General features: G+C 39.4%; 1 protein-coding gene across 1 annotated transcript; it reads left to right on the plus strand.

Annotated features, from left to right (window-relative positions):
• Positions 1–13,360: 13,360 nt before the first annotated feature.
• Positions 13,361–13,951, plus strand: LOC133050626 (ubiquitin-ribosomal protein eS31 fusion protein). The gene has a single exon (XM_061134912.1). It carries the CDS (start codon positions 13,448–13,450, stop codon positions 13,916–13,918), a length of 471 nt encoding a protein of 156 aa, XP_060990895.1. The 5' UTR covers positions 13,361–13,447; the 3' UTR covers positions 13,919–13,951.
• Positions 13,952–14,263: the final 312 nt, after the last annotated feature.

Consider the following 14,263-nt stretch of genomic DNA (forward strand, 5'->3'; position numbering starts at 1 on the left):
TCCTCTGCTTCTAGAATCACAGCGTGCCACCCCCAGTGTGAATGATGGGAGCTAATTGCCCGTCACTTCACATCAACTGAGAAAATAAGTTGTGTCATGTTACTGTAGAGACAGAAATCCAGCTGACTGGTGGAGGCAGCGCTTACTCTGTTTTCTCAGGTTTGGAGTGGACGCTGGTGCAGACTTCTCACACAGAATCAAGCTATCTGGACAGGTCGGCATTTCAGCATTACTCACTGTATTTGTTCATTAGCTTTCACACAGCAGAGTGCAATTGTGTGGTAAACTCTGGTTACCAGAGAGTCACCTGTCACACAGATTATTTGATTTTTAAAATACAGTTTTCATGAAAAGCAATGCTCTAACTACATTTAGTGAAAATTTTCTGTGTTAACAGGACATATCAATATAATTGGCATTTAATAAATTTATCTTTTAGTAATAGTTATATAAACAAATGGGTTTTTAAGTATAATGCCACAACATTCATTTTGTTAAAACTACGATGAATCACATGAATCATTATTTGATAATTTAGAAAACATTTCTGTTTTCTAAATTTTAGTATGTAGGGGTCATACTGCTGGCTCCACTTATAATGTAGAAACATGTTTCTTCACTATTTTCTCTCTTTTTAAAAGCAACTACATACTTGACATCAAATGTATGTAAAACAGTCTCTTGTTAGGCATTTATTATCAAGAAGGTAAGAAACTCATGCATAAGTGGTTCCAACACCAAGCTATACATTGGTGAGCAGGATATTTCAGACCAAATTCCTCTAAATATTTTGAGACAAAACATACCCATTTTTAAAGGTAGAGTGGGTGAGTCTTCAAAATAGTGGCATAGATACCAGCTTTGATGGATAAGAGGCAGACCTTCACGAGACATTAACTGAAAAACACAGAAAGCCCGAAGCAGCGAGAACAAAAATATAGGAATAAGAATTTATAAGTTTCTAGGACTACAGAAACTGACTGCATCTCTGGAATTTAGAAAAAGTAGTTAAAGGCTGAAGATAAGGGAAAGAGGGAAGCATGTTTGTTTTTGTATGTCTTATCATAGGAATGCAGGTGAATAATAAATATAACATTAATATATGAATGCCTAGGTGGCTAAATACATACCTTTCCTTTTCTTGAAGTGAGCTATACATTTTTTCATGCCAAAATTTGAAATAAGTTATTTTTTTGTATCTGATAAAAGTGGGGTAATGATTGATATGAGAAGACAGTTAACGAAGATGGCTTAGTTCTTTATCATCAGCAATCACTAATTATTTAGTAGCTGTTGACTACATAAACCTGCGGAATTTAAATAGAAGACTTAGGTTCATACTAAAGAAGCAAGAATTTCATTGGGTTCACAAATAAATAAGAACTTTGAAAAAAATACATTGATTTTTTAAAAAAATCTGCCTGTGATAAATAATCCCCACAGAGTCTTCATTATGCAAAATGGAGTCCAACCATAGAACCATGTTACTTTCCTACATACCACACAGGAAAAATCTTTTTTAAAATTTTTAAATAATAGATTTGGACTTAAGATAATGCAAAAGCTATAGTCCTATTAAAATTTGATGTGAATTTTCTTTCATAATAAATGAATCTCCTTCACAATAAGGCAAGTACCAATTGTTAGGAGAATAAAACACTTCTAATTAAACGGGAGTACTTTACATCTATAAGTATGAAAATGAGTCGTGCATATTGCATTGAGTAAAGCTTAAGTGCACATTATACTAGGTTAAGCTGTAAAATTATCATTTTAAAATATTAATTTATTTTAATAAATTCTTAAAAAATTCACATTCAGATGTAAAGTCCTTCTGTTTTTGTTTTAACCGGTTTTATATTTTAAGATAATGAAGAGCTCTGTACGTATGAAACAAAGGGAAATTTCATTGTTATTTCTTACAAAATGTTGTTATTGCTGATTTTCATGAATAAATATTTATGTGATGCAGAATTTGAGTGAAGGAAAAAATCCTGATATAGTCACAACTATTTTTTATAGCAAATTGCTTTTTAGTCTTCAAAATCTTTTACTAGAATCAGTATAAAATTTCACAATTAACTTTTTCCTGAGTTTGTTTTTATTTACATCTTGTACCTAGTTTGCTACTGAGAATTTTTTTTTTTTTTTTGCTACTGAGAATTTTTAATGAGAAATGAAATTAAAATAAAAAGCTAAATTAGAGGAAAATTTAACAGAATCTCTAGGTGATAATAGAAAATAATTCTTTCATTTTATTAACAATTAATGGGCTTCCCTAGTGGCTCAACAATAAAGAATCTGCCTGCAATGTAGGAGACCCAGGTTCGATCCCTGGGTCAGGAAGATGCCCTGGAGGAGGGCATGGCAGTCCACTACATTATTCTTGCCTGGAGAATCCCATGGACAGAGGAATCTGGTGGGCTACAGTCCCTGGGGTCTCAAAGAGTCAGACACGACTGAGTGAGTGAGCATGCACGCATGCATCCTCGTGTTTCTGACTCTGTCAAAGACAGTTTTAAATTATTGGTTGGTTTGAGTCAGGCTCCCAGCAAGGATCACGTATTTTGTTTGGGGCTGTGTCTCCCATACACAGGCACTGTGCTTAATGTCTAAACTTGCTGAAGACATCAAGTCAGCTGGTTTTTTTTTTATAGAATATCCCTCATTCTGTTATGTTTGTTGACATCCTGCTGGAATATTTTTAAACTTGTTCTTTATATCATATTTCCTAGTTAAGACATCAGCTTTTTAAATACTTAATTCAGTTTTTTAGGTGGCAGATTAGCAGGAGGCTCCAACTGGCCCGTTTTTGGAGATGCTCCGTGTGACTCACTGGTCCAGGTGTTGAGAACACAGTCCCTCAGTGTGGAGACAAACGGCCCCAAAGAATATATTGCCCTTTCATTTTATAACCATTCCTACTGTTTGCCTTTTAACTACCACATGTTTATCTTAATTTTGAAATGAAAAACATAAAATATTTACAGTTAAATATTTTTCTGCCTACTGGATTTCTTGTTCAAGTTCTTACCAAACAACTGCTTTAATATTCAAACCTGATTATATTTTTAAGTGCAGGTTATATTTTCATTGATAAGGCATGTTTATTTTATTTATATTGCTATTTTCTCATCAAAAATCTGAAATTGAGTGCATGGCACAGTGCAGAGTGCTTGCTGGAGGAGTGTGGAAACTGTTGGGATTTCAAGGTGTTGGAAAAGGCTGGGGCTTTCTGTAGTCTAGTTGTTTGTATAATGTGGACACCCTGATCCATGTTGAGTATGAAATTTTTAAGTGCCTTATGCTCAGCAAACATAAATTCCTCTTTCTCTTTGTGCTGAATGACTGTGTCTGGCCAAACTTGTTAAGGGAACCTGGAGATCTGTCAAAGTATGATTTCTTCTGCCAGGACTCACATGATTCAGTGATTCTCCAAATAAAATTAGTCAAAACCGCTTGTTTTTCCTGACACCAATTCATATGACTTTATTCAGCCCACCCCCAATTCACTGTGAAGCTAGAAGTCTCATCTCTAGACGCACACAACAGTTGTTCAGTCATCTTGGGATATTCCACTCCCGGCCACATTTTATAATGCACAAAAGAGAAAGAGAGAGGAGTTTCTATGGGAGCTGGTTCAGCTATAACGTTGAGGAACATAAATACAGAATAAAACTTTTCCCAAAAACCCCATGGAAAAGGGCTGAAAACCAGATCTACCTTAGTCCATGCACTGATCTCTTTCAAATGGACATCCGGGTCCCGCAAGTAAAATTACTCTATTAGCCTCTCTCTCGGCCCAGAGGCTGTTGTCTCTACAACTAGAAAATGGTCAGAAAATTGAACGAAATCAAAGTGGAAACAGAAGTGGGCTGCCATTCTGGGTTGTGGTGATCCCATTTTCCTTGAAAATGGTGCACATCCTGGATGGGGCAGAATTTCCTTGAACAGGACAGACGAGACGTGATGAAGCATCTAGAACATGGAATTTCCTCATCTCACTTTAACCTCAGTACCTGATCTGCTGGTGTTCAAATAACCATAAATGGAATAAAACTTCATGGCAGTGAACAGAGAAGGGAGCTGTGACCTCCCAGCCAGTGTCAAAGGCGCAGTTTCACAGTTCACACCTCTGGGGGGAGAGGAGCAAAGTCTTCTGACTCAGGAAATGTGGAGTGTGGCATCCCGAGGGCAGATGTCCCAGTGAAATACTCGGGTATGTGGCTTCTAATTTGAGTATTCTTATTAAGATTTTGACTGTTCGGCTCTAAATGGCATTGGTTTCAATGTGTTTTAGTATCCAGTTATGCAAGCTTTTGTCATGATTACATTAGATGATTCTCTTTGTTACAAAAGAAACTTAGGAAATAGCAATAGAAATGAAAAAAAAAAAAAACTTTTTAATGACTCTGAGGCAGTGAAATGGGCCACATCAGTTTGAATGTATTTCATGTAGAAAAATAATTTAAAATTCTGCATGATCCTTTCACGTTGCACAGCAATCAAAGTGGGGTAGAATTCCAAGTGGACGAGCTTTCAGAAGAACACCTTGTTACCTAGGTGTCTATAAGTCCCCTTCCTCTTAATGCTGAAAGCCTGCCTTGATATCACCCTTACATCTGAGAGTTTAGTAATCTGAGTGCTTCTGCACTGGGAGGAAACCTCCTAATAGTGAATGTGGCAACCTTTTTGTAAAAAAAAAAAAAGCTTTTATTTTTTTTTTTTTTTGCATTTCACAAAAGCCACTTGGGATCAAGGAAAACTCCTCTCTGATCATAAGTGGTGATAATTATGTAGACAGGCCACGGCGGTCACTTGACGCAGCGTGTCTTGCTGAATCAGGATGGAGGAGACACGTGCTCTCCTGTCTCCGGCTCAGCAGCAGGCGTTTTGGTGTCATCATGGACTTGTGCTGCCAAAGTCCGGTCTGGTGAGCCGGTCCTGCGGTTTCCGGCAGGGGGAGAGAACCTGATCACTCCTGCCCCATGCTCACGCCACGACCCCTCCTGTCTCCCCTGGCGCCTTCACGCTTTGAACAGGAGCTGCCCTGGGAGGCGTGGGCGAGGACGTGCACACGTCTTCCCACGGAACTCTCAGTGAGGCACCCACCTGCCTAAAAATTATTTGAACTAGTTCTTAAAAAGGGAGTAAAAATGAAAATAGGAATTAAAACACTGTTCTCAAATAATAGTTGCCTCTATCGAGAATACCACTTGGGACTTTTCAGAGAAAACCTTCAGTCTGACCATTTAGTTTGCCCCAGTGGGATTATGTTGATGTGAAGCCCTCACATCAACCCATCTGGGAGCTGTGCCTGCTTAGAGCTGCTTCAAGGTCTACAGCTACCATCTCAGCAAAAGCTCAAATTGATTTTCTCTGAGCTGATTTATTTTATACTTCCTAATTTGAATGGAAATTGTAAGGGAAAAAAAGAGGTTTAGAAGTCCTGGAAAGAGCTGAATGGCTTTTAATGGAAAAAATAAATAAAGAACATTCCCAAGTACCATCTGATTGTGAGGGGGATGGGTTTGGGTTTCCTGTTTGACACCGGGACCTACGTGATGAGCCAGCATTTGCCATGGAGACGGGTGTGAAAACCCTGAGGGTGCAGAGGGCAGTGTGGCAGGGGGAGGTCAGGGGAGGGCAGGAGGGGAGATAACAGGACAACAGCCACCCCCCCACCCCCGACTCCCAGGGACCCTGCCTTCAGAACTGCAGCTGGAGGGTCAGGCACAGCCCGAAGGCCGGTTGCATGCCCTCTGGTGCAAGTCTGGGCCACAAGCCCCACTGTTGGCACTGAGAGACCAGCTCCACACTTCTCAAACATGCACTGGGGCCATGGCTCTCTGCCACATGGCTTCATGAAGAAGACAGTGTTGTCCAGGATCAGTCCTTGAAGAAGGCAGCAGGAAGAAGGCAGAGCAGGGAGGAGGTGAGCGGGGAGTGAGAAGGTCTCAGGGCGCAGGGCTGGGAGGGGGTGCCCAGCCCCCGGGATGGGCTGTGTGTGTGCTGAGGTGGAGAGTGTGGGGTGCCACGTGGCCAGATGAGCTGGGCGGCTGGGATTAGCAAGAGAACCTGGCGTTTGTTCAAGTGTAGCCAGGGCCAGGAAGGAGTTAACCACGATGCATCGAGAATCTAGAGACATCAGGAAGATGGAACCTGACTTCAGGGTCCGTGCCCAGAGGAGAGCAACACAGAATTAACAACTGGACGGGCCTGGAAAGGAGATCACGAGAGGAGAGGCTCTTGGGCGCTGGTGATGGAGCTGGGTAGCGAGTTTTAAGTGAGCGCTCTTCCCGTGTGAAGGGAGAATATACCTGGCAAATCTCAGCCTGTCCCTGTTTCAGCAGTGGGAGCAGCCCCCACCAGGCGGGGAGCCGGCAGGCAGATGCCGAGGAGGAGGCAGGCTCCCGCAGCATCCTGAGCTCAATGCCAGGGTGGACGCTGGTCCACGTGTCATCTCTGAAATACACTTAGTTCCTCTTCCTGCTCAGAAAACTGTTGTGGCCCTGAGCTGTCGATGAATCGTGCAGAGCAGTATTTTCAGAAGCAGAGATGGTGCTCATCAATTCCCAGGTACATTCTCCCTGAATCTGCTGCCTCAGGTCCCTGTTTCAGATGATCTGTGGCTTATGAGATCCCACATGGACAGGAGATTCTCTTCTAGAGGAAAGTGTAAGTTGCCCGAGTTGTATTTCTTCAGGTTCATGAAGAGACTTGTCTTACCTCACTTGTGTATGGAAGTGAAACAATAAAAAAAGTTCTGAAGGGAATACACTTCTAAGTAGAACTTGGAAGGACACCCTGTTCTGTTACCAAGTGAAACGGCATTTACCTTTTCCATTTGTTATATGAAATGTCTCTCCACTATGGGATGGTGGACAGGTGGTGGGAGAGGACGAGTCAGATGCTCATATTAGGTGCCAGTTTGCAAGTAAGAGGCAGAAGTCATGTTGGAAGACTTTAAACAGTAAAGTGTATTTGAAATGAATAGGGTGGTGAAGTGATGTTCTTTTATCAAACTAAAACTTGAGGACGTATTCAGTGACCTTAAGCAAATGGGCCTGGACTGCATCATCTTTGATTTTTAATGTAATTTTAGTTGTTAAGGTCACTTAACCACTTCGAGCCTGATAATCCCTATCACCTCATCAGTAAAACGAGTTAATAATATAAAACTGGTACATCATATTGGTGATGAATGTGACAATGTGCTAAAATATTTTGTGGGTTCTCAAATATCAGGCTTCCCTGGTGGCTCAGATGGTAAAGAACCTGCCCGCAATGCAGGAGACCTGGATTCAATCTCTGGGTCAAGATCTCCTGGAGAAGGGAGTGGCAGCCCATGCCAGTATTCTTGCTTGGGGAATTCCATGGACAGAGGGGCCTGGTGGCTACAGTCCGTGGGGCCACAGAGAGTTGGACATGACTGAGTGACCAACACTTTCACTTTTCACTACTTCTCAAATATCAGTTGCTTTTCTTGATAACCTTTCTGGTTGTAGGACACTATAGAGAAGTTTTAAGAAACATAAATTGAAAAGAATAGAAAACCCTAGTCTTTGATATGTTGAGATAACAGGGAATAAAAACCCTGGCAAATGTTGTAATGTGTCTAAATAAAGACAAGAGCTCAGCATGGCCCTAGAAAACCTCTCCAAAGGGTCTCACGAGACCCAGCCCATGCACTCAGGCGCCTGAAGTCATGCTGTTTGTAGCAGTGTTGCATTGCTTGTGAGATAATGTAGGTGGCAGGACATGCTGTCCGCTTCCACAGGGTGTATGTGTTGCTGTGTTTCATAGCTTCCAGTTCCACTGGTATTAATCTCAGTTTACAGGGTGTATTTCAATAGCAATGGGGATACCATTTTCCCTTTCTCGACATCACAGTGAAATTCCATGCTTTACTTAAATATGATTTAAGTCTATATTCCTTTCCAACTGGTTTCCTTCATGTTCTCTTCGTATTTGTAACTTCAGTCCCATTTGCTGAAAAATAATATTTTCGCAAAACACTGCATCAAAGGTCAGTCATTTTACATCCATTCTTTTTTTTTAAGAATGCTGTTTTGACTAAAAATTATCATCCATATCATTATCATTTTTAAAAATTTTTTGCAGCATAAAGGGGTAGATAACATAAAAGTTTAATCATAGAAACACACAAAAGAGTTGTCAAATGAGAAGTAAATGAGAGCTGAAAGTGGTTTACTGGCATTTTAGCTACTTGAAAACAGACATTTTCTACAATAGATTTGAATATAGGGTGTCTGTGACTGTGTCACTTCAACGTAATCTGCCAAGTTTAAGTGTAATCTTACATTTTCTTTCTAAGAAAATGGCTCATGACCATGTGAAATTGAAAAGTATGCACTAGAGATATACTTCTGGATGTGATCAGTGGGTCATGTGCAAAACCATGGGCCCGAGGGCATTACCAAGAGAGCGTGTGTGGATGGGGGGAATAGGAGGTGTGACACCCCACTGCTTCGTTATTTGCACATAGATAATGTCCCTTCAGTTCACTGCTGGGCGGTGCTCGGCTGCGGGACACTGTCACGGTTAATACCTCTGTTCTTCTGTTGACAGGCATTTTGCTTCCTTCCAGTATATTCAAAAACGATTCAGGTAAAGACATCCTTGCACATATAACCTGGTGCCCACAAATGCATACCATATACGCACATGTATAGTCACACATGTTATCTGCATATCTGAGGTTATTGATATTTCTCCTGGCAATCTTGATGCCAGCTTGTGCTTCATCCAGCCCAGCATTTCATATGATGTATTCTGCATATAAGTTAAATAAGCAGGGTGAGATTATACAGCCTTGACACATTCCTTTCCCAATTTTGAATCAGTCCATTGTTCCATGTCCAGTTCTAACTGTTGCTTCTTGACCTGCATACAGGTTTCTCAGGAGGGAGGTCAGGTGATCTGGTATTCCCACCTCTTTAAGAATATTCCGCAGTTTGTTGTGATCCACATTGCCAAAGGCTTTAGAGTAGTCAATGAAGCAGAAGTAGATGTAGTCTAAATAAGGATCTGGTTAAAAGAGAAATAGAATTATGGAAAAGGAATTGATTATATAACCTCATAAAATATTATCCCAGAACTAGAAAGTAAGAGACTGTTTTAGTAGCATTCTGGTTCGAGGCTTGTTTGTCTTTATCTTTCCTAGATGTGGGGCTGTGTTTATAGGTCAAATCTTTATCACCTGCATCCACAGTGTGTACTTAGGAAAGTCAGTAACAGTCTTGAAATTAAGAGGAACCAGAAACATTATTTTATAATGGTTGGAGATCACCCTATGTTCAATTACTTTTATTTAAGCCAAATATTTACTGTGTTAAATGCTAGCAACATGATATGCTCTTTAACCCCCAAGAATAATTTCTTTCAAAAGGCCAGTATTTCATAGAAGTAAATGAATAGAGAAAAGAGATTTGAGACCTACTATGAATATATTCTCTTAATTATTTTTGGAACCATTTTAGGACAAGATTAAACTGTTTGATGATTATCACTGTATAACTACTATAAATATAAATTTGGAGAAGCATGCTTCCAAAAATAATTAATACTTTTATTGTTTAGCTATTTCCTCCTTTCTATGTTTCTGGAGAAACATTAAGAGTATAATTGACTCTTAAAGAAAGAAAAAGTGTTCTTCTCAGTGCAAGTTCTATAAGCAAAATCTAATAGCAAAATCAGAAATACAAGCCCACAAATAAACTTAGTAATGATATGGAGCTAAAGTCAGGAAATTATTAAATCCAGGGCTAATATCAAGGAAGATACACAATTGTATGATAAACATAGCTTCTAATATCATTTCAAAGGGGCTAACTTGAATACATTCTGTTTCCAAGCAATAATGTTTTCCTTGAGTCCCCAGTAAACTATGATTCCCAGGATGAGATACTGTTCCTTGTTTTAGAAAAATACACATTATTTTTAGGTTGAAAGTAATAAAAAATAAATGTTTCCTCTCTCACTCTCCATGTGCTCTTCAAGCTACTGTGAAAACAGGGGAAAAGGAGAAATCAATATGAGAATTTTAACTGATGTATTTTGTAAAACTTAAAACTCATGTTTCTGAAAATTCAATTTGGTCCGTAATTTTTCAGTTATATGATGTCCGGTGATGGTCTTCTTTCAAACACAAGGAAGGTAACTAAGTCCCAAGGAAAGACAGCCCTTCTTCATTTTCTCCCTCATCAACACCGGCACCGATCCTTCCCTTAGGAGAAGGTGCGGTTGTGGAGTTGCGTACTCAGGAAATGCTGGGAAGAAGCAGCAGCCCTGGCATCAGGGTGGGAAGGTAGCATGGTATGCTGGTTTAAATATTAGTGCATTGATTTAAATTACCTTGAGGACTGCCCGTGCCTGCTGTAAAATTGAGACCTGGAAGTGGTAGGCATCATGTGCAGCCATAACTAAGAGGCAGCTTGTGGCACCAGTAGCCTGATTTGCACCTGGATTCTTTATCAAAACACCAGACACCTACTTCTCTTCACCCTGGTACCACCTCTCCAGCTCCCTCCCTCACAGGGTAAGTAGAGATCTACCCATCTTGCAGACCTGACCTGCAGTCTGGGTTCTCTCTCATCATTTTCTGGAACACCACCATCACATAAATATATCTTTATAAGCACAGCTTTGGTCTGATTTGTCATGTGGTTAGAAGATACCAAATTTCACTGCTTTGTGGTTCTGGCATCAGCACGTTCAGAAACAGGCCTATGTGTTGTGGGCTTCTATTCCCACAGTTCTCTTATTAAATTTCCTCCTGTGAATACTGTGATAGTCTTTGGCAGGAATCAATAAAGGGTCTCAAGGAGAAACTGGCTAGAAAAACCAAAATAGAGATCACTGCACAAGTGCCTCTCTGGATTCAAACAGGGGCAGGGTCTGCTTGGGCAGTGTTCTGCTTCTGATGGTGGCATCCTGCTGGGGCCTGAAAGGGGAACGGCCCTGCTGACTCGTCCCATTGTGACGCTGGACCGGGCCCTCCAGGTGCCGGAGTGACCCACTTTTTATGGGTCAGCTCAGATGTCAGTTTCTATACGAAACCACATTCAGACCATAGTACTACTGATTAAAAAAAAGCCTGGAAAGCACTTTAGAGTTCTACCCAAGTGATAAAGTTATTGTGATATTTAAATAATGAGTCAAAACCACTTTTACGATGTGACATACTGTATGGAAATAAACAGCAGTGGGATTATAGCTCTTCATTAGGATTCCTGTTGAGTCTTCACTCAGAGTCTTGTGGTTTCTGAAGAGAATACTGTTTTTAACATACAATCAATTTTCTTGTGTTTTGACAGACAGAATCAATAGCTACCAACTATTCTGCAGAGCAAAACCCGACAAGCCACTGACTCTCTGTATAGACCCTCTTGGTTCAAAATATTACTTTTAATCCCATGTTTGATAAATTCCCACTTTATATATTTTCCCCATAGTAACCAATATGAATTACAGAGAACAAAATCTAACTCTGCATTTGTCATACACACACACACAAGAAAGCCCCATGCTATCTAGCCAGCCAAGAATACTGGTGTGGGTAGCCATTTCCTCCTCCAGGGGATCTGCCCTGCCCAGGGTTGGAACTTGTGTCTCCTGCATTGCCGGCAGATGCTTTACCATCTGAGGCACCAGGGAAGCCCTAGCTGTAATGGCCTGTGATAAATCACAATTCCACAGCATGGTTTGGGCCCTTACAGACTTTGATTATATTTTCATATTTTAAGAATTCAGCTTAGGATTCTTATCCTGTTTGTATGGCTTAAAAATTACATTTGTAAGTAAAATACTTCATTTTCTTAGTGCACCTACAAGTCATCTAAGATTATTTAGGAAAATAGTCATATATATAATGAATCAGAAGTTATCAATAGTCACAGCTATGAATGGTATGAAGACTTATATCCTGTGATTTGAACAAAATGAGAATTATAGGTCTACACTAGGCCACTAGTTGACTAGGTCACCCTAGTCTGCCTTCTAGTTTCTCAGATGGTTAAAAGATTTTGTCTAAAACTACAAGATTACCTTGCTAATTTTTTGTGCTTTATTTCTGGATGGTAATGGTTATCAAAGATAAACTGGCTAGAAACATTTATTTCTAAGAAAATTTTGAAAAACTTTAAAAATTAAATAGCGTTTATTACAAATTACACTAGCAAAAATGACCATTATTAAAAATTAATGATACACGAAGACCATTTCCATTTTTTACCATCATAAATTTAGCTTCTTTTCAAAGTACCTAAATGTTGAATATGCCTGAGAAGACAAGTTGATTTTGGTTCAGTATTAAGATTAATTCATTATACTTTACATTGACATTTTAAATACACATCCTCTGTATGTAATGAGAAGGTTCCATAAATACCATAATTCATTATAACAGCAGACTTACTTAATTTTCAGTTTTCCCATACATGTCAATAGTTAGTGTTTGACAAAATTAGCCTTAGCAAACATCACAAAGTCTTGATTCAGTTCTGGAATTTCTGTGTGAAACAACAAAGCCGTCAGAATGTTGCCAAGGTCATTAGTGGCATGATGAGCTTAAAACTGTACCAGGATAGAGCATTAGAGCTAAGCCAACTAATTCCCTGAAACCCACCAATTCATTCCCATCTCCCAGTGATTTGTATCTTGCCAGGAAGGTGGTTCGTATGTATTCCACAGAATGTTTGGAGTCACACTGTATATGCCTGAGTCTGACATTGGTCCTGATCCAAGTGAATAGTTAACTCTGCTAGTGATGATCAGCTCTGTATCCAAGACCACATTTGTATTCTTCATTTGTTCTTGAAGCAGAAAGAAGGCTTTTCTGAGAATTTTTCCTTGCAAGAAACAATTTTTAAAATTTTTTTCTGTTAATATTTTACTCTGCATTTTATCCATATGACTTTATAAAACATAATGTATAATAAACCATATGAATCAATTCAAATTATCAAGAGTGCATGTATCAAATTTAAATTTGAAATACTCTGTACTAAATAAACTATTTTAGTATTTATTACTTGCAGTAAATACTCTTTTAAAATTGCTTTTGGGCATAATCAACTTGTTGTTTTGACAATCTTTAATAAAACTAAAAATGTACTAAATGTATGAAATGAGGCTACAAAATTTTCATCATTTCCAGGTGGTCCATTATGAAATGACATTTTTTTTCCTGAATAATAAAGACCTTTTGAGGAAGAAAAAAGTATAAATTCCCACATCCACAGTATAATTGTGTTGTTCATTGAAAATGCTTTTCTGACAAATTGTGGTTATGTAATGTAAACACATAGCTAGAGTGTGTGCCTGCGGCCGAGCTCTGTACCGTAGCCTGCCATCGCACCTCCTGTATCTCCGGGTCTCATCTGTCTCCTCCTTTTCCTTACCCTCAGGTGGAACCGCCGCCAAGATGCAGATTTTCGTGAAGACCCTGACGGGGAAGACCATCACTCTCGAGGTCGAACCCTCGGATACAATAGAAAATGTAAAGGCCAAGATCCAGGATAAGGAAGGAATTCCTCCTGACCAGCAAAGACTGATCTTTGCTGGCAAGCAACTGGAAGATGGACGTACTTTGTCTGACTACAACATTCAAAAGGAGTCCACTCTTCATCTAGTGTTGAGACTTCGTGGTGGTGCTAAGAAAAGGAAGAAGAAGTCTTACACCACTCCCAAGAAGAACAAGCATAAGAGAAAGAAGGTTAAATTGGCTGTTCTGAAATACTATAAGGTGGATGAGAATGGCAAAATCAGTCGCCTTCGCCGAGAGTGTCCCTCAGATGAATGTGGTGCTGGAGTTTTTATGGCCAGTCACTTCGACAGACATTACTGTGGCAAATGTTGTCTGACCTATTGTTTCAACAAACCAGAAGACAAGTAATTGTATATTGGTTAATAAAGATATGAGCTAACATTTAAAAAAAAAAAAAAAACACATAGCTAACACTTTACTCTGAATAACGTTCTAATCATCAAGCACCGCATGACGCAGCCATTTTCCTTCTCTATGAAACTTCAATAAAATGGTGCTTTCAGTCTAAGATTTCAAATTTACAATTCCAAATGAAAAATAATGGCTTTTTAAAAAATGTTATTTTAATTTTTCCCTGTAATCTCTACCCAAACTTTGTGCCTGCACCCTTCACAATACACAGCTTATGTTTTAAGTTACATGATGGGGGATAATCTGTAAATAAGAAAAGATACTAGTATTAATAGCTAGCAC

This window comes from Dama dama, chromosome 32, assembly GCF_033118175.1.
Source record: "Dama dama isolate Ldn47 chromosome 32, ASM3311817v1, whole genome shotgun sequence".
In the NCBI taxonomy this organism is placed as follows: domain Eukaryota; kingdom Metazoa; phylum Chordata; class Mammalia; order Artiodactyla; family Cervidae; genus Dama; species Dama dama.